The 19,292-nt window shown below is 42.2% G+C and overlaps 1 protein-coding gene across 3 annotated transcripts in view; it reads right to left on the reverse strand.

Moving 5' to 3' along the window:
- Nucleotides 1-19,292, reverse strand: part of LOC121614780 (receptor-type tyrosine-protein phosphatase F) — a 162,440-nt gene that overhangs the window by 95,259 nt on the left and 47,889 nt on the right. For all 3 annotated transcript variants that reach the window (XM_041948846.1, XM_041948847.1, XM_041948845.1), the window contains exon 2: nucleotides 9,099-9,272. In XM_041948846.1, coding sequence (XP_041804780.1) covers nucleotides 9,099-9,198 — 100 coding nt within the window. In that variant the 5' untranslated portion in view covers nucleotides 9,199-9,272. The remainder of the gene's footprint in view (nucleotides 1-9,098; nucleotides 9,273-19,292) is intronic.

Here is a 19,292-nt window from a genome sequence, read left to right on the forward strand (position 1 = left end):
CTGGATGTGGTTAGCAGTGGTCCCAACACATTCCAACTAAAGGGCAGAAGCATTTATTTTTGGACTAAGACTGTGCAGAGTTCCTCCATCACTGTGCCACCACTGGCGGGTGAGGATATCAAACTGCTGGCTTTGTCACTTCTTTTCTTGGAGAGACAAAATCCAGACTCGACCCTTTTTTCTCTGCCTGTGTCCCATTTTCCTAGCTGTCAGGCACTTGTCACATGAAAACAAAAGGCAGGGACGAGGTGGAAAACACACAAGTCTACCTATGCAAATCCTTCACTTAGCCAGTGACTGCAAGCTTTGAGCTCTTTCAAAGCTTTGATGCATCATATTCAAAACTCCTATCTTGACACACATGGCTTTAACCCATGTGTTGTTCTCGCTGCCACGACCATCAGGCACAGTACTGGATGCAAGGTGCCACAACTGCAGAGCCGGGGTATCGACTCATGAATGCCTCATTTACCACATTTAGTTTACCTGCGCTAACCTGATCAAAGCATTGCTCTAATTACTGCCAACCTTTTTATGTAAACACCTGAACTGGCAAAATCAAAATCAAAAGCATAAATATATCTTGACTACAGGTCAATCATTCAGTCTACTGGTTTCAATTAGCAAATCAATGCATCAGAGAGATCAAAAAGTGATCCACATGCAAAACAGTGGATCTGGAGCTGCTACACATAAACAGCAGCATGGCCGGTGGTGGGGAAAAAAACAACACATTTGTTGTTAGCAGAGCAAAAAGGCTTTCATGTTACAGTTAATGAACAGAATAAATGAGTTAATTAAAGCAAAAAAAACAACAACACATAAGTGGAATACCCTCAATTTTCCTTGTCTTATTTTATGGAAATAATAAGGTGTTTCTTCTATGCTACAACACATCCTGACGGGCAGCCTGATTTTCAAACAAATCAGAGGGTTATTAGGGAAATGAATGCAAACCCTTTAATGCCTAATATTCAAAAACTGAATAAAAAGTGCTACCTTAATCTAGCAACAATTATTAGTACTATTAGTAGCATTCTTAACAGGCCTATTTAGCATTTATGCTGCAGGCTGTACACAAACCAGGTATATTTTCTCTTAAAATCACAAGGATGCGTATTTGTCCCCTTCTGACTTGAAATTCAAATGTGAGGACACACTATTGACAAATCTGCATAGCTCCCTGGTTTAGACAGTGCTGAGGGAGCCTAGAGGCTGCTGATTGCTCTGTGCAGGGGGGGATTAAACAGCTTCTCTCAGTTAGCCTAATGCCTGCAGCGGTATTTGTGTGGTCTGAGGTTATTCGAGAGATGAAAGAATGAAAGATGTACGGGGTTTTCCTGAACTCAGGTATTGCTACAGATGTTTTATTTTTCACTAGGTAGATCTCAAGGTGTAGGGTGATCAGGAACCCCTTTCAAAGCACAGCAAACAATAAACAGCATTGTCAAGGACAATGCAAGAGAATGGGTCTGATGAATAAATGAAGGATCCATATGGTTCATATTTTAGGACAAAATGGTTTACTGAAGTATCTGCTGTTCTGATCCTATGTTACTGTATATTATGTTTCCTGAGCAACTATACACTTCTCTCTTTGATCCCGGGGCTTCGGAGCAAGGCCTATAATAAATGCAGAGACAGCAGGGGAGAGTCGTGTAAATGGCACTTGCGTGGCTAACAATTAGTGTATTCCCAGGCTCGCCAGAGTGCCCAATGAGAGCTACTCTGTGGTGTAGAGTATCAGGGATCGATATACGTGCGGCAGAGAGAAAACCATTAATTCTTATTAATAATGGATTAGCAAGTTATCATTTTCATGAGGCAACACTTAGTGGAAATTTGTCTGATGGCATCAGCACTGCTTGTTTTAATGGAACACTTCCATTAAGGCCTTTTTCGGGCCATTAGCAGGCAACTTGTTTGCAATTAATTCCATATAAAGCTGCCTCCCCTGCAAGTTATTTACCCTGTTAAAGTCAACTGCACTTCAGGCTGTTTGTTTAAACCAATAAACATCATGTTTGCTATCTCCACTTCTCTTTTACAGCCAAACATCAAGTAGCATTGTGTTTTGGGTTTTGGGTTTTTCCAAATGGCACAGGAGCATAGCATGGTAGAATATGAAGGGACCCTCGGACCAAAAAATACGAAGCAGGGTTTTTCATAACCATCTCCCTGTGGTCATTGTATTTTAGGTCAACATTATTTATTTCATTATGTGGTTTATAAATTTTAATTTCATCTGTCAATCTGTCACATTGAGTTCACATTATAGCAATGCTGCTGTCATTGTGCAGTGCAGTACAGCAGCCCACCAGCTCCTCCACTTGTTCTTGTTGTGTCAATCACAACATATTGCTCCCCTCACTGTGGACCAGCTAAAATCATACTGTACTTAGTAAGATGAGTAAGAAAAAAAGGAATGCTTTATCTCTAGTGATCTGGTCTAAATATCTCTAGCTTTAAATTTTGTGGAACAAACGGTAATAGTCTGGCATTATCACCTCCCACTAAGAAGATCCTGGTTTCAAACACAACCAGGACCTACGACAGAGGTGGAGTTTGCTTATTTCTTCACATGTTTAAACAGGTTTTTGCTGGATGGTCTGGTTTCGTTGCACTCACTGACAGACAGTTCATGCTGCATCACTATGATATCACGGAAACCAAGACAAACATACATACAGAACAATAGTGTAGTGGTCGAAGACTGATGGAGCTTTATAAGCTTTTTTTAGAACTTCAGTGAAGGCGCATGAGCAATGTGAATTATCATCACCGGGATACTGTACTTAAGACAAAATGTCTAAACCTATAGTAGAGAAAGGGAAAGAGAAAAACATCAAACTTTCAATACTCTCGTGGACCACAAAGACGGGCTTTCAATCAGGCCTTCCAGCCCTTAGTGAATTATTCAAGACAGTGGAGAAGAACAAGAACTCTAAGTGCAATTACCCTTCACTCCTCTCTTCCCAGTGTGAGCAACATTAATGTAATGGCTTTCATCTTCTCGAGCCGATTAAGAACGAGGGAAGCATCTCTCAAGCCTGCTCTCTCTCTCTCTCCTTGACTGGCAGTCAACATGTGACATTTGGAAAAAACACACACAATGTGCTTTGGTGACCAATGCATGGAGTGGGCATTTAAAAGCAACTGTTTAAAAACATGCAAGGATAGATGCCTCATTGTGCACTTTTTGATTGTGAGGACGAGGGTGAAGCTGGCATGACACGATTGGGAGTCTGAGGTTTTCTATTACCTGTGGTCTTTAGACTGGTGCCCAACATAAATCAAAGATGACTCATTACCTGTGGCTTTTTTCAACCCACCTGATTCCTCAGGGGGAAAGTTTGAACAGACATTAGACAAAGGCAGGCATTTGACTATGATTTCTTTGTTATACTCTCTTAAGACAAAACCACTTTGGTTGCATGAGGAAAAACATAAGACTTCATGCAGGTTCAATGACGATTGTGGTTATAAAATGCAGGTTAACCGTGCTATTATTATTTCTTGCAGGTTGGAGCCTCACCATATCATTATCTGAAAACAACAGCTGTATAGTCTGCCACACACTGTGGACAATGCAAATGTAAAATGCAAAATCACTCCCTGTCTCCAATGAGCAGGCTCTTTCTGAAGTACTGCATGTGGCCCTAGCCAACAAGACAAGCCTGCTAATGTGTCGGCTGAACTGCGCAGCTCATCTGCAGAACCCTGGGGCTACATCACCTCAGATGTTCATTTAGTTCACTTGATGAAATGTTCTCATTTGCACTGTCATGAAACTAAGTGTTTTTCCATTCTGAAACAGTGAAGGACGACTGACTGCTGCAGTTAAAGGCGTGTGTGGGTGGGTAGCAGAGTGTCAACCTGGAGACGCTCGCATGCAAAACAAAATACGAAGAGGGAAAAGTACATTTTGAATGCAGCTTGAATATGTAATAAAGTATATAGTGTGACACTTTTGTAATGGAAATCCAAACTACTCTGTAAAGTTGCTGTGGGAATACAAAAGAAAATTTAGGCAACTGATGGGGGGGGCTTTGTTGACACTGCTGAGTAAAGTCGAGTGGTCACCTTGGCTCGGACCCTGACATTAATAGACCAGTGTGGGGAAGATGTTAAGTGTGTTAACAGATCCCGGGAGGGGAGTTGGTGGCTTCGCTGCTGAGATGGCTCCTAGCTTCTTCAGAGATCCCATTTTGGGGTGAGCTCTTAATCCATCACCACGCACCCATGTGCGACCCCACTAACCTCATTAATTTTCCTCCCCTACATTAGCCCTCCCTCTGAGACCACAAAGAGCCCCTTTCATTGTTCTCATCGTGTCACCCACACGGCCCAGAGGTCTTAAGTAATTCAACTCTCCACTAGCCAAAATTGAGGGAGAAATTAAATTATGTTACTGTAGGGATGTGGAACAACAAAGAGATTCTGGCTTTACATGAGCCAACAAGCTCTGTTTTGCTTCCCTTATGATTTAGCATCTTTGAAAGCTAAGGTGACCATTTACCCATGAAATAGTTCCCACTTGAGATCCAGCAATGTCCACAGGCTGTTTGGGTTGAGCTAAATGCCTTGAAAAGCACCTTAGAGGATGCTCCAAAAGTAAACAGCACACAGGTGTGTGGCAATGTGCCTGTAAGTTGCTTGATTACGTCCTGTTCGATGCCAGCTATCTTGAATTACTCCAGTCTGATCAATAGTCAGGATGTGACAAAACAAATGTGTGGGCCTCCTTTAATGCTGTGAATACGTCCCACATAATATCTCTCATCTCAAATTAAATCCACATTAACTCTTAGTCACCTCTGGTGATTATTTAGATTCAAAGTAGCCTAAGATCAAGTGAGAATGTGGTCAGTAATAAGGAACAGTGAGTGATTGAAGCATCTTTTGTCAATGAAGCCATCACTATGGCCACAGAATTAAGATGTCTTTCTCCTTCTGTCCTTTTCTGGAAGGACAGTGGTGGTTCTTGTCATCCTGTGGCATTGCTGAATCCGGGACACAACAGAGGGTTTGGGTGACTGCCTCCGGCTCTGCTATTGAGCTCCCTAATTAAACTATTAATCTCACATCATTAACCTCTGATGACCCTCTCCTCCCTCCATTCAGAAATTGCTGCACAGGCTTATGAAAACAACGTCCCGTTGTACCTCCACAACCTCTAAATTGCATTCCTCTGACACTTTATCTTGCAGATGTTTTTCTCACCTACACTGCTTTTTCTCCACTGCTTTCTCAGAGCACATTTTCAACAGTTCAGTTCTCCCTCCACCTCAGCCTCTCTTTCAGCGTGCCTGTCTGTATGATGTGTGAGGACCACAGCTGTGTGCTAACCGCATTACTCTCCAAGTGGCTCTCCAAGGTGGATATGGTTACTTTTAATTAAAAAAGAATCAATTTTCATCCCTGTCAGTTTTTGAGCTGGGTGACCATATGGACACTTAAAAATACAATCCAATTTCCAGCCCCCCCCCCCCCCCCCCCCCCCCCTTGCTGGCCACCCCTCTCCAAACCACTTTGGCTGGCACTTGCATCACATCAGTCCATTGCAGGAGTCTCCTGAGATTTGTTTTATAGGTTCATTTTTTTCAAAATTCTGGTAAGATATGCAACATTACCAGCAATCTGCGGTTATTTCTGGCTAATGCCAAGGGTTCGTGTATATTTAGCATAGCAGCCCTGTGGGAAACCTCTTAGTGGTCTTGTCGTTGAACAATAAAAAAAACTGGCTAAGAAATTGTTTATAGAACTAACCGACTATTGGTGGTGCGCGATAAATAAGACACTAAAACATTGCAGCATGAAACAGTGATTTGATTTAAAAAGTCACTTTAAACTTATTAAGCTCATTAACAAGCCATTGTAATCCTTCTGCCACTGAGAGTGAAAGGAGCAAGCCCTGGTACAAAGGCCTCCGTGGTCTTGCCCCACCTCACATGAAAAGCCTCCCAAGATTATAACATGGGAGGCACGAGAGAAGACACATATATCAAAAGCTCATTAAAGCCAATGAAATAACTCACAATGACAGCACTACAAAAAGATAACCATTATATTTAAGTGCTGTGTATGTGTGCCTTTGAGGCTGACCTTGTGGGCCTGTGGCCTATTGTGTACAAGGTGGCTGGTATGGGGAGCTGGTTGATTAGGCAGAGCTCCCCAGGGATCGATGGGACGTCTGCGATCAGCACTCAGAGTAATCACACTGTATTGTGCGCCTACTCTATGATGGTATAAGATGAATGAGGTCATAAGACTATAACACTGATAGTGGTGATGCAGGATTTCTTGTAGTTATTTTTGCTTCTAAATCATGACAAATTGTACCATCTTAAGTAATAGGCCAAACAAACAGAATGACAAACAGTATGACAGCAACCTTTGAAATGCAGCCATCCTAAACCAGCAAACAATGCACTGGGCAGAATGATGGGCAAAAAAACATTATTATTATCATTTTATAGTATTGTGATTATTTCGACAGATATTGTGATTGTGATAAGAGTCATGATGCATTTCTTTTTCACTGGGAAAAAGAAATTTAAAAACGATGATGTGACAGGAAAAATCCTGTCTGATCTGTGACCATGTTCCCTTACGTCAGGAGAATATGATTTGTAGGTTCTCTGTAGCACCACAAAGCTTCAGTTATAATGGCATGTTGTGACATATTTTACCGTCACCAAAAAAACTGCAGCTGCTGCAATCTGAATATTTCACTTGGCCATACTGCAATTTTGCTAATATGTTGATGAACTGTTCAGTCCTACTGTAAGCCAATAGATTTGTGTAAGAGGAAGGTCAAACATTGCCCACAGGTTTTCTACCTGTGGTTGTCTTTCTTGCTGAACTTTTTCAAGGGGGAGACAAGGACACCAGACTGAACCCATGTAATCAGAAACTTGCCAGGTACCCCGCCCATAATATCTGTCTGGTGTCTGCCCTATAATACAGGAAATCCAAACCAGAACTATGAAGTTCACATAGCTAAGTTGCATACAAATTACAGGAATCAAATGAACACAACCCTGCCATTAGTGGTAGGTGTTATTTTTGCCCCCCAACTGTATTATTTTAATTCTATGTCTGTTTGCTTTACAGTCTGGGTAATAGCACGTCTAGGCCTTTTTCCGTGTGCGCTTACATTAAACTACAACCATGGGTTAACCCCGGACAAGAGCCAGGCATTTCTATGAGATACTTTTTGTTTCATCTTTCTTTTTAGATAAAATTCCATCTTTTCTCAAGTTCTTTTTTTGTGTGTTAGTAGTCTTGACCACAGCAGAGTGTCCTTGTCTGTTAATTAAAATGCTTGGCTCTGTGTTTTTATCTGTAAATGATTACTGGAATTAGAGACCAGGGTGCTCTTGTACTCATGGACAGAGAGAAGCAGATATTTAGATATACAAAAGTTCTACATTGTAGGGCATTGTCCACATTGACACCCTTTCTTGGGTTCTTTGTGACCATTGTATTGTTTGGAAAAATGACAAATGGAGAGTAGGGTCAACATGACCTGTTGTAAATACTATAGATACATGACAAAATATGTTGTTTAATAAATTGAATGACTTCAGCCATCCTGCATATTTGCTGAATATCTATCTGTTCAATATAGATTAAAAACAGCACAATAGCAGCACATCTTAATAATCAAGGCCCCATCTAATCTCTGGGTTGTACTAGTCATCTGACAGACACATCAAATAGTGTCTTGGCACCTTCACTGTCCCTGACATTACCTTTTTTTTATTGATGATCTCTAAAAAGCCGGTGCAATTGAATCAATCTGCTCATCCCCTTGGTGGCAATTAAAAATGCAGGCAGAGAACAGCACGCACAACATAAGATGACAATGAAGAGCCCCCTGCCCGTTATTCATATGCCAAAAATTGTCTTACATTATTTAATTATTAAATTAATTTCTTGCAGTCTACTAATTATCAACAGGTCATACTTTATTTGGATTCTTAAGTAATTATTTTTATTCAGAGTTTGGAATTTTATATCACAATGCAATGGAGGAACGAGACATATTGTAACATATTGCGATAGTTTTGATTGCACCGGAAAAGCAGCATGAATGGACTTGTGTCAAAGACATGTCACTATTAAAGTCTGGGGATGGATTCAGTGCAGTGGGGCACATCTTTCAAGTCTTACTTAAGTACTACTGCTCCGGTCAAGGTTTGATATTGCCTGATCACATTACAGGCAGAGAGCGAAGACAGTCTTGCCAGACCACGAGAAAAAAAGACAAGAGTGCAAAGCTTTTCTGCAAGGTCAAGTTCACAGTGCTACTGTGCCAAACTCCAGACACACCGCATGAGACAAAGATGATAGCACAGGACTGAGTGAGACAAGGCAAAGGGTACAGCAAAACAAATCCTACCGGACCCATGAATGAAAGGACAGGGCAGTTGGCGTGGTCGGGTGGGGGAATGGGAGGGGCCGGGGTATAATTGAATTACAGTGACCCAATGACAGCACTATAGGTGAGGTCATGTGTTGAATTAATTCTGTCCCTGACCCCGTCTTTGACAGGGCAGTGCCTCTTGGCTGCCCCCGAGATCCAAAGCGTAGCCACGGTGACACATCTTACTGAGCGCTGTCTTCCAGCCAAAACCGTCATTCAGATCGACAGCCGGTCACAGAGGCCGAAGGAGCATCACTGCATGTACTGCACGAGTATTTTTAGTGCAAATGCTAAAGCTCTCTATACTTTGGGACGTGCATTAGACAAGCTGCTATTTATGTGCCCTGCAATCCACCGAAGCACCATATTCAAACAGAATCTATACTGCATTTTTAATGAAGCTCTGCACTGTGCTGCATAACAGCTTGTTCTCTGCGAATATCCACACATTCAAAAAAGTACGTCTACGAAAGGGTTGTATATTGTCAGCAGATCACTAGATGAGATAATTTTTGTAAGAACTTGCTTTTCAACCTTCATTGTGTGTATTTTTCATCATGTGTGTCGCAAGTGAGGGGCTGAAATGCCCTAATTGTCAAAATACTTCTGAAGCTTAACGTATTATCAGATTGTACCAGAAGCAAAGCAGGCGAATGAAGTTACTTACTGTCTGCCAGAGAGGAGAACACCATGCAGCTGAGTAGAAGCAGGAACAGCAACGCCCCTCTGGGCAGGAGGGGCACTGCCAGGTGAATATTAGGCACCATGTTCCAAGTTGGCACTGCTCCCTCCTCAGTCCCCTGCTAGACGCGTCCCACTCTGACGGATCAAAGACTAACACCTGGGAGAGCAAACACATGCAGAACAGAAGTACAGAAACATTAGTATTCAACCTCACCATATATTTGCATATATTTGAACGAGCATAATAACACGGCAAAGCAGAAATATCAAGCGCAAGTCGGAGCAGAGCAGAACCAAAGGAGACGGAAATTTTGTACACTTGTGAGAAAACAACAGCACAAAACACAGGAGATCTTTGGTTGCGATCAACAAGGCACCCAATACCCACAACAAAATCCTGCTTGGGGCAGAGGAAAATATAATAATAAGTGAAGCGAATATAACACGCAAACTACATCAGCAGAAGAGTTAGGAAACAAATGCAGTGCAGTGCCACAGAGAAATCATGGGTAGAAACAGCGAGAACAAAGGGGAGGTCAGGATGCAGGATTAAGCTCCTCAGATATCCTCTCACAATGGGGGATCAGTAAAAAACCCAGAGGACCTCCTAAACAGCACTCCCTAAGGACCACCGCCCACTTAATGTTCCCATTAAGAAATTGAAACTGTGTCGTCCAGATGGGTTCAAATAACACAAAGTGCGGTGATCTCATAATATGACAACATGTATGCATACAGAAGCATTTAACATACAACACACCCCAAGGGGGGCATGTTTGGTCAACAAAGCAGCAGCAGGTGTACCACAAATTAACCATAATTAACCGAGCTATAAAACAGAAAGGATTGCTCCATCAGCTTAAGTAGTGGGTGGAGACACAAAAACAAAGGCTGTCCCTCAAATTAAACCGCACAAGCACTGATTCTTTGTCTTTTTAGGAATTAGATTTAATGTAGGAAATGACTAAGCGACTGATAAGATTTAGATATGACCTTAAGTTTGTTATAGCCTGCAGTTGCAACGTCTAATGCTATTATAAACAAAGTAACTGTGTATCCCCATAAACCAAGCTAACTAAATTTCTTCTCCCCTCACTCTTGCCCGCGGCCATCTGTGATGAGTAATCATAACGTTGTAAAGCTGACCACAATATGGTAAGGATAGATATCTCTCTTTAAATAAAGCAGTATCTCCAGAGGACTTCAGATAAAAAGAACTAAAATGAGAAAAGTTTTTAAAAGTTCTAAACTAAGCCTACTTTTGTCTTCAAGGGCTCCCTGACAATGATTCTGTACAAAGCCTTTACAAGAGGCCTAATGGAATTGAATTGAAAACTTTCGCAGCCCGTTTCGGCAGTCTCACTGCCGAGTTTATAGCAGCGACTGAACAATACTGATTGCTGATATTTGTGAAAAGAGAAAGAGGCGCTCACAATGTGGAATATCTTGAGGCTTGCTGGGTGGCCGGTCAGCTTTAGTCTATTCAGTTCAGCTAAATAAGTTAGAGTGTCAGGAACACAATGCCTCCAGTATCTTGTGGGAAAAAAAAACTTTCCATTCTTAAGCCCGTGGAGGTGTTGAGCAGCCCATTACTCATGTGGCTATTTCAATGCGTGTGGAAACACTGAAAAAACGCACACACCGGGCACCTCTTTGACCACCCTCTTTGTGAAGCAAGACCAAGGAAAACACTCCGCTAGGCAGAGATCTTAGCAAAGCAAAATTTCAAGAGTTTCCTTTTCTTCATCTGAGCACTGCTTTAACCTCTTTCGACAAGTCTCTTGGCAAAGGAAAAGACAGGCATGGCTGAGTAAAATGATGTAGGAATGCTATTTGTGAGTCACGACGCTGGTGCCTCACCTGGGCACAGTTGCAGACAGGAATCATTGACGGCTAGCTCTTCACCACTATTTGTCATTTACAGGAATGTGCCTCTAGGCTTTCATGTCTACTAAACCAATTTCTGATTGCAACACACCTCGCATCTCAGGAATCTGAAAACAACGTGTGCAGCGAACATCGTCTATCGTGAGTGAAAGTTCAAGCTGTGATCGTATCGAGCTGTATTACACCTCCGTGTGTGTGTTTTTTGGAGAACTGCAGCAAAAATAAAACATAAACCTCTGAGAAAAAAAAGATTCCCCTTGTGTCTTCACCTTCACTGATAATGAGAAAGCAGCTCATTATTGGTGTGTTAAGCTGTAGCAGTCTGGAGAAGAAAAGACACACTGCTCAGGGTGCCAGAGAACTGGATCACACCCCCACTCTGCAACCAGAATGAATGACATTTACGCCCCATTTTTTATTTCAAGTTAATACCCCAAGTTAGCTTTGCAAAATGAGTGCAACTCACATCAAGTTTGTTGGCTGACAAATTTGTTTTGACACTCATTTTTATGTACACCATCGTTGCGCTGGTTCATGTCAGTGGGTAGAGAGAGAGTGAGTGAGGCTGATAGAGTTGGCTACTCGCCGTGCTCCAAACCCTTGGCGGTGGAGGGATATCTTTTACAGCAGATGCCAGAGAGAGGCAGATGCTTTTCATCTTCAATGAGACAAATTCCTAGAGCGAGGTTTATTCTTTATTTATATAGCTACTTATTTATCCCAGTGCAGCTTGGTGCCTCCCCGCTGCACACAGATACTATGGGACGAACACTTGCCACTATGTGCATTTGTGCTGTGGCGGTACAGCTACTGAGAGAAGGACAGGGCACCAACGGGCAGCGTGATCCAGAATCTGAGCGAGTGGCTCAGCACACAGGAAGACACTGTTTGCAACCATGTGGGAGAGCGAGAGAAAAACAGTAAGAACATGTAGGGGTGGACGTCTGCCCTTGTGAGATTGTACGTGAATCCTTCTGTCTTGGTAATGATTAAATTCGGAAGCCTGGTTAGCATGAGAGAGGAAGGTGTGTAGGAGAGAGAAAGAGTTAGCGCTGCATAATTATGGCTAAAATGATCATGCAGATTATTTCAACAGAAACTGAGATTGCGTAAGTGTTTTATAGCTAAAGCTGATTATCTAAAATAATAGTTTGAAACTGCACTAACTAAAATAATGTTTCATTAAACAGCATGCTGCAAAGCATACATACATTTTTTTTCAACTGCAAAGAGTAAAAATAAGCATTCCAGCTAATGAAATAAAGACTGAACTCATTTAGCAGTTCTGTCTGACATGAACTAAGGCTGCGATAATTTGTGTACCGTTAGCACAATATAAAAGTAGGTTTATGGAGAACAGAATTTTTATTGTATCTATGCAAACACAATTAGCTGATAACTATGATGAGGTGTCCCAATATAAGACAATAATCAACAGGACAGTGTCCAAGATTGTTCATTCCTTCCACCTCACATGTAACAGGGACACCTATAAAAAGGGAGACTTTCTATGTTTACAAACAGCCATTACTTGTTGAATCACTGAACAAAATTTGGCACGCAAGTGGTGTTTCAGACGTCTGCAAACAGGCTAAACACAACTGATGGTGCAGCAATAAGACTTGTGTTGAATCTGTCGAGATCACGTATAGACAGACGACTCCATGGTGGCAACATTTTATCTTAAAACGCTTAAAGTGATACTGACGCTGAAATAACCTTAACCCCCATCAGCCTGCCACTCGTCAGGGCACCCACTGTTTTAAGTCCTTTAAAAAGAAGCTTTGGAGCCTGGAGTGTCTCTGGAGTTCTCAGTAATGCAAAGCGGGGTATGTGCTGTATATATATGCTGTAATAAGGGCAGATGACTAATAGGTTTAGTGAAGTAATTAACAAGGCAACAATGGGATGTGAGCATGTCAAACGGTAAACTGTGGAGGACAAAAGAGCTTTTTGAGCGTGTTCAGTGGGGAGGGGAACAAAAAAAATACACCTATTCTGTTTGCTTGTTTGCCATCAACATCAGGTGCCTGTCATTCAAGTTACTACCCCGAGTGTGTGTGGCAAGGGAGTGGCCACCCATACAGAATTGGTAGTCTACAAACAGACAATGTGAGACACAGCTGCGCAGAGAGGGCACAGAGGCTGAGTAAACACTACTATTACACTAACGACAGGTAGCATCTCTGCTCTCCATCGTTTCCATCCCTCCTACTCATGTCCTCTCTCTTTCTCCATCTCTGTTTAATGGGTCATCTTGAGCGTGGGGAGGTGGGACAGCTGAGATATATGGCTACCAGTGTGGGGAGCTAATCATGGCCGTCTCTGGAGGTGATAAACCCAGACCGGAGAGGTTTGTGTTGGCGCAGCCTGCAACGGCTCCATAAACACAGTTACAAGCTGCATTTCGACAGCAGTGTTTTGGCCCCTGATTAGTTTTCCATGGCCTAGAAGGCCCACCCTCACAAGTCTGTGCTCCTTTTTTACCTCGGCAGTGAACACACGCCACAAGACCCCAGGAGAATTGCTGCAAGCTGACGAGCCACGTATAGTAAAATGAAAGTGTAAAGTAACGAAATTAGGTTTTCCCTCCGACTCTGAAAGCCTTTCTGTATCCACAGACTTGATGGTGCATGTCTTTTTTACAGGGCTGCGACAAGGCCCCGCACTGAAATTCACCTCACAAAGGGTAATGTCCTGTGACCTATCAAGTTTTACAGCACTTCTGTTTACAAGCCGATTCCACAGAGTTAATTGTTAACGCGGAAGATTGAGTGACCGAAAGAAACCTATAACAGACAAGTGCACTTCCTGAAGCTGAGCAATAGAGAGTAAGGATCGCTGATTATGCTGACCTACAATTAAAGCACTCCAGTAATAAAATCACACGAGTGAAGTGCCTGTCTGTGTGGATGACTCAAAGAAATCCATCAGCCAGCTACTTTAGGACAGTTCAAGAATTAAGTACAGTAATACTACAGCCATGTGAAACGTATGCGACATTTACAACATATGACAGTCTCCATGACGCACTGTGACGTAAACCGTGATGCATGAGGGATGGACTTAATGCACCAGTCTCCTGATAATGTCCTGACAGAGGCACTACTTGCCTCTCCACAGAATGCAAAGCCCGTCGCGTACTGGCTTCACCCATATGATACGATGTCGATTGGCATTTAGTCTGGTTGAGTGAACATTTAACAAAACTCAGGCACCTCCATAAATTGCCACTGAAGTAGGGATTTACAATCACCTCTGGGGGGCTACCAATCTTTTTAGCTGCAAATCAATCTGGGAATGAAAGGTGATATGTATTACACTGATATGTATTACTCGGAGTAGAAGAGACATACCAGAGTGCCACCTCCATTTGAATTTATTCGAGAGTGATTATTGGCATTGTCGAGCTGCAGAGCAAGGAGAAAATGGCTTGCACTACAAAGTGCTGGGCAAAGGGCCTGTAATAAATCAAAAAGCAGGCTCAATGTAAAACAGACATTCATCAAATAAAAGCAATGCTGTGTATAACTGGAGCAATCGAGTGGATGAAACAGCTTCCTGCAAAGGCCAAGCAACCCTATGAGCCATATTTACTGCATACAAACCAGTTACACTTGAAAATTAAAAAGAAATGTTCATTACTTTAAAAAATAATGTTTAACTCACAGACAAGTTTGCAAATATGCAGCAGGACACATTTTCCTTTGTTTCTTACACCAGACTTTCATTCAAAGACCTTTTGTATAGATGGCTTGTATTGTTTATTCATTTCATTGCTTTTATTGACAGTCAAACATCTGGATCTGGTTTGTGACATTTTTATTTTTTATCAAGGGTATTATCATTATTATGATGTTAGATTTGATAATAAATCATTACTGTTTATCTTTGTCTTACTCAAATGTTCTTTGCTTTTCATCTCTGTTGATTTTGAGGTATCTTTGTTTTTGAAAAGTGGTATATAAATAAAAAATCTCAGTTATTATTTAGGCCAGCACTTAATTCCTCAAAGCTAGGGCCTCAACAAATCTAACGCAGAATGATAACAAAACAAAGCTTCATGTTCAATTCAGGGTCTCTGGAAATATACAGTCAATAGCCTTGCCCTAGTTCAAAGATTGGAAAAAAGTTTTAATTTTTGTGTTTGTTTATGTTTTAGAGAGTTGTACAAGTGAATCATTGCATAATTAAGAATGATTCTGTGCTATGGCCAAACATTAAATTAGCAGCATAAACTGAGACACATTCTCAACAGCAGATGTGCATATATATCAAAAGGAAATTCACACTGTCAAGCAAGAAAGATGGGCTAAGACGTCACCACTTGACAGTTTGCTTGTGGACAGATGGTGCCATAAAATGACTAGGCAGGCAGCACAGAAGGCACGGACTCCCCCCTCACACCATGCAGAGGACTTCAACCCCCCACCACCCCCTGGGCAGAAAGCCTGGTCTCCGCCAGTAAAAGACAAACAGAGTGGAGGCATGTGAGCAGAAAGACTGGCAAATACGGAGCTCCATAGATCAATAGCTGGCCAAACAGAGGCAGTTGTTCAGGCTCAGCTCAATCCACGGGCGGATTTTTAGCAAGCAGAAAGAGGCCAAATATTAAAAAAATTAAGCACTGTAGTACTACGGTAGAACATGGGCAGATGTGAAGTACAGTACAAACTAAAAACACAATGTATAGGCAGGATTTCTCACTAGGTTTGCTCAACGAGGAAAGAAACCTCCTCCTTCCCTCTATGTTTAAGTGCATTTATTATCTACAGGCTGCACTGAGGTGAGGATATGTGGCCCAACTTTGCATAAGAGCGTAAGAGGGGGCTTTTGAGGGGTCCATACTATTCAGCAGGTGTCTCCACTGTTCTAAATCAATTACCTCTAGTCAGTCAGCGCTTAGGGTAGGGGGTTATTGTAAATCAGCTTGGTGTCAGGCCAGATTAGTGGCTGTAACAGGCTGGGAGTGAAGCTCTTTGGCCAGCAGGGACCTACCAGAGGCCTACATGAGAACGACGCTGTGGCCTCTGTGCTCAGTGACAAGCAGCACTTCTGCTAATTGTTTGCCACAATACTTTGTACTAAGGTTAGGCAATATGAGGATGCATACTGTGAGACTGACAGAGAATTCGCTACACCTTTCCACCCCTTTAATATGTGTAGTCATTGGAAAAAATGCAGATCATTGAGCAGAACTGCTTTGAGGCAATATTGGATTTTCGGGATTTTTTCATCAATGTGATCAAATACTTTGATTTGCCTGGTGTGTAATTCGCCGGATTAGCAAAAGCAGTTTTATCTAGCAGTTTATCCATATTGCACAACCCAACTTTGTACACACCGTTCTACAGAAATTAGGATTTGCCAAGTCATGCCAGCAAAATTCAAATTGACTGTGGAAGGATTAGTCGGACTGCTACCGTTGGCTATTAATCAAAAATAGTGGTCATTCACTCGCTCATGGGTGGATGGTCTGCGCTCCTCAAACTGTAAGCATGAAAGCTGTCTTTTACCTCACTACATCCTTTTATGCAAATCTTATTCTGAGGAAGTGCTATGTCAGCAGTGTAGGTGAGGACACTGTAGCCTGCATTCACTTTATGACACGGAAAGTCCAAGATTTTTCACACTATACTGGATAGTTTGGGGCTTGTTTGTCTTCAGTCAGAGCTGAAATGTACGGATGAAACTGTTTACTGACACAGCGGTTTCATCATTTTTACCTTACAACAGATAAACGACACAGGGGAAACAATCCTCTGTGGTTCAATGTACAGATGAACCAAACCCAGTATTGACACAGGGAAGGGTTAGACTAACTCAGGGAGGGCTGGGAAAAGCACTTCCTATATAATCAAACATTTGTGGTGGGAAACAGAAACACTGTACCTGATGGTGTCTGGGGCGCAGCATAAGGTTCTATTTACATAGGAGGACCCCTTGATGAGAAATGTGTTTAGGGGAATCTAAAAGGCACACTAACATATGCTATTCTCAGACCTACCTTGAAACAAAAAAGCCATGTGTTCCACAAACAAAATCCAAGACTGCTGGTCTACCTGAAACAGTTAAGACCTAACAGATTTAACAAGGGTTAGTTGCCATTTCAAATGTGGAAAAAGAGGATCCCCAAGTCCTAATCCAGCTCCTTTCCTGCCTTCTATTACAGACGGCTACCCTCTCAGCCGCTGTCTAACTAGTGAAAAGAGGCAGATTCTAATAAGCCGTTCTGTCTTTCTGCCAGTCTGTGTTTCTCTCCATCCCCCTATTTCCTGCTCCTCTCTCTCCCTCCCTGGCCATGTCTCCTTCTCTGTCTCTTTCTCTCTGTCTGAGCCATGAGCCAGTCTGTTGGAGCAGATGGAACCATATATCCCCATTGCTCTCCGGAGGCCCAAGGATTTAAAATGTAAAAGAGATGAGTGCGGAATAGGCAGGGACCAGTCGATAAAGGGCAAGTGAAGCAGGGACTCTCAGCTTAGACCGTGTTCATCAAACAAGTGCAGTTCTCCTTAAAAACTATGACTGTGCTACAGAGCAATGCACCACAAACATGTCGACTCTAAACTCGCCACTAACCTGGCATGTCTGTCCTCACTGAGTGTCTAATCCAACATTTTGTCCTACATGGTATGAGCAGAGCAGGAAACTGTATTTCTACAGGGAACAGATGCCCAAAAATTGTCTTCTGTCAAAAGAAAATGAATGAACAACAAATTTATCAACTCCTTCATCAAGCAAAAACATTTGCTGGTTCCAGCTTCAAAGACGAAAAAAGACTGAAGAGCTGAAACAATGGTTTCTTTCAATGACTGGAAAACTAATCTGCAACAATTTTGATGATCGCCTAATCATTTCAGTAAATCGTTAGGATAACACAGTATACCATACATGCTGTTTCTAGCTTCTCAAATCTATGAACATGCTTTTCCTTCCTATGTATCATAATACATTGAATATAATGTAAGTATTTGATTTGTACAATCTCGCAAGGGCTGTTGGTCAAACAGAAAAATACATTTAAAGTCACGCCTTGGCCATGGGATTGACAGGTTCATCAATAATCTATATTAATGACTGAATTGCAATTTAACATACCAACTGAATGCTGGTAGTTTGATGAACAGGAATTAATAAGGTTGTTAATCCTGAGGCTTTGACTGGAAATGAGTCAGACCTGCCTTCCTCCACACCTCACCTCAGACCACCTTTCAGGTAATGAGAAAGTATCTGGACGCTGTATCTGTCGCCTGGGAGAAGAGTCGACTTCACCCTCCATCTCTGGGTGGCAGGTTGACAGACAGAAAGAGTGAAGAACAACAGGCAGACGAGGTTGTGAGCAGTACGATCGATTGCCAGCTGACTAGCAGGGTCCATTATACTGACAGGCCGGAGCCACAACACGACGACCTGCACTCCACCAACGTCCTCATTACTACCTATGAATCTCTCACTGGGACCAATCTCTCTCTCGCGCTCTTCCCCTTCTTGCCCTCTCTTGCTTCTTTCTACAGTGCATCCCCTTGGACAAAGCATAAGACTGAGTTTCACTCTTTCAATCTGATGGAAGCGGTTTAAAAGAGGCAAAAGCCAAACCTAAGACCGTGCACTTAGCTTCATGAACTAGGCAAGCAATGGATACAGAACAGAGACGACATGAGGTAGTACTGTTCTTCAGAGGAATGTTCTTGAGAAAAATGGCACCTACATGTCCAATCTTACAAATTTTAACTGCCTGCAGGGGAAAACTTTTGCCATATTAGATATTTCTAACACCATCACCCTGTCTTTCTGCTATGCAATCTGTTCTACTCATGGTTGTTTCCCCCCACCATCCCTCTAGTTATTGTGAAATCCTTAGTCCTTGGAAGAGTTACTTACACTCTCCCCCCCATACCACCCCTCTCCCTCACAGTACAGCTGCAGATAGGATTTACCTGCAGCTGAGACAACCTCCAGACTATCAATTACCACCAGTGCAGAGTCACTGTTCGGCACCTTGGCTAACAAGACATACACACACAACACATCCACACAGTTCACATACGCACACGCACACACAACACATCCACACACACAGACAGACAGACAGACAGACACACACATATCTCTTGTATACATCCAGTTAGGGGAATTCTAAGTTGACTGTGAGGATTTTACTGACTAATTCAATAGTTTGGTGAAAATCCACTTCATATAAAATCTAGACAAGAGGGCGAACACATCCAATCAAGCAAACTGGTATTTAGATCAAGTGTTCTGTGAAAAAAGAGCAAGAGAAAAAGAGGCA

The sequence above is a fragment of the Chelmon rostratus genome, chromosome 12, assembly GCF_017976325.1.
Source record: "Chelmon rostratus isolate fCheRos1 chromosome 12, fCheRos1.pri, whole genome shotgun sequence".
NCBI classification, from domain to species: Eukaryota; Metazoa; Chordata; class Actinopteri; order Chaetodontiformes; family Chaetodontidae; genus Chelmon; species Chelmon rostratus.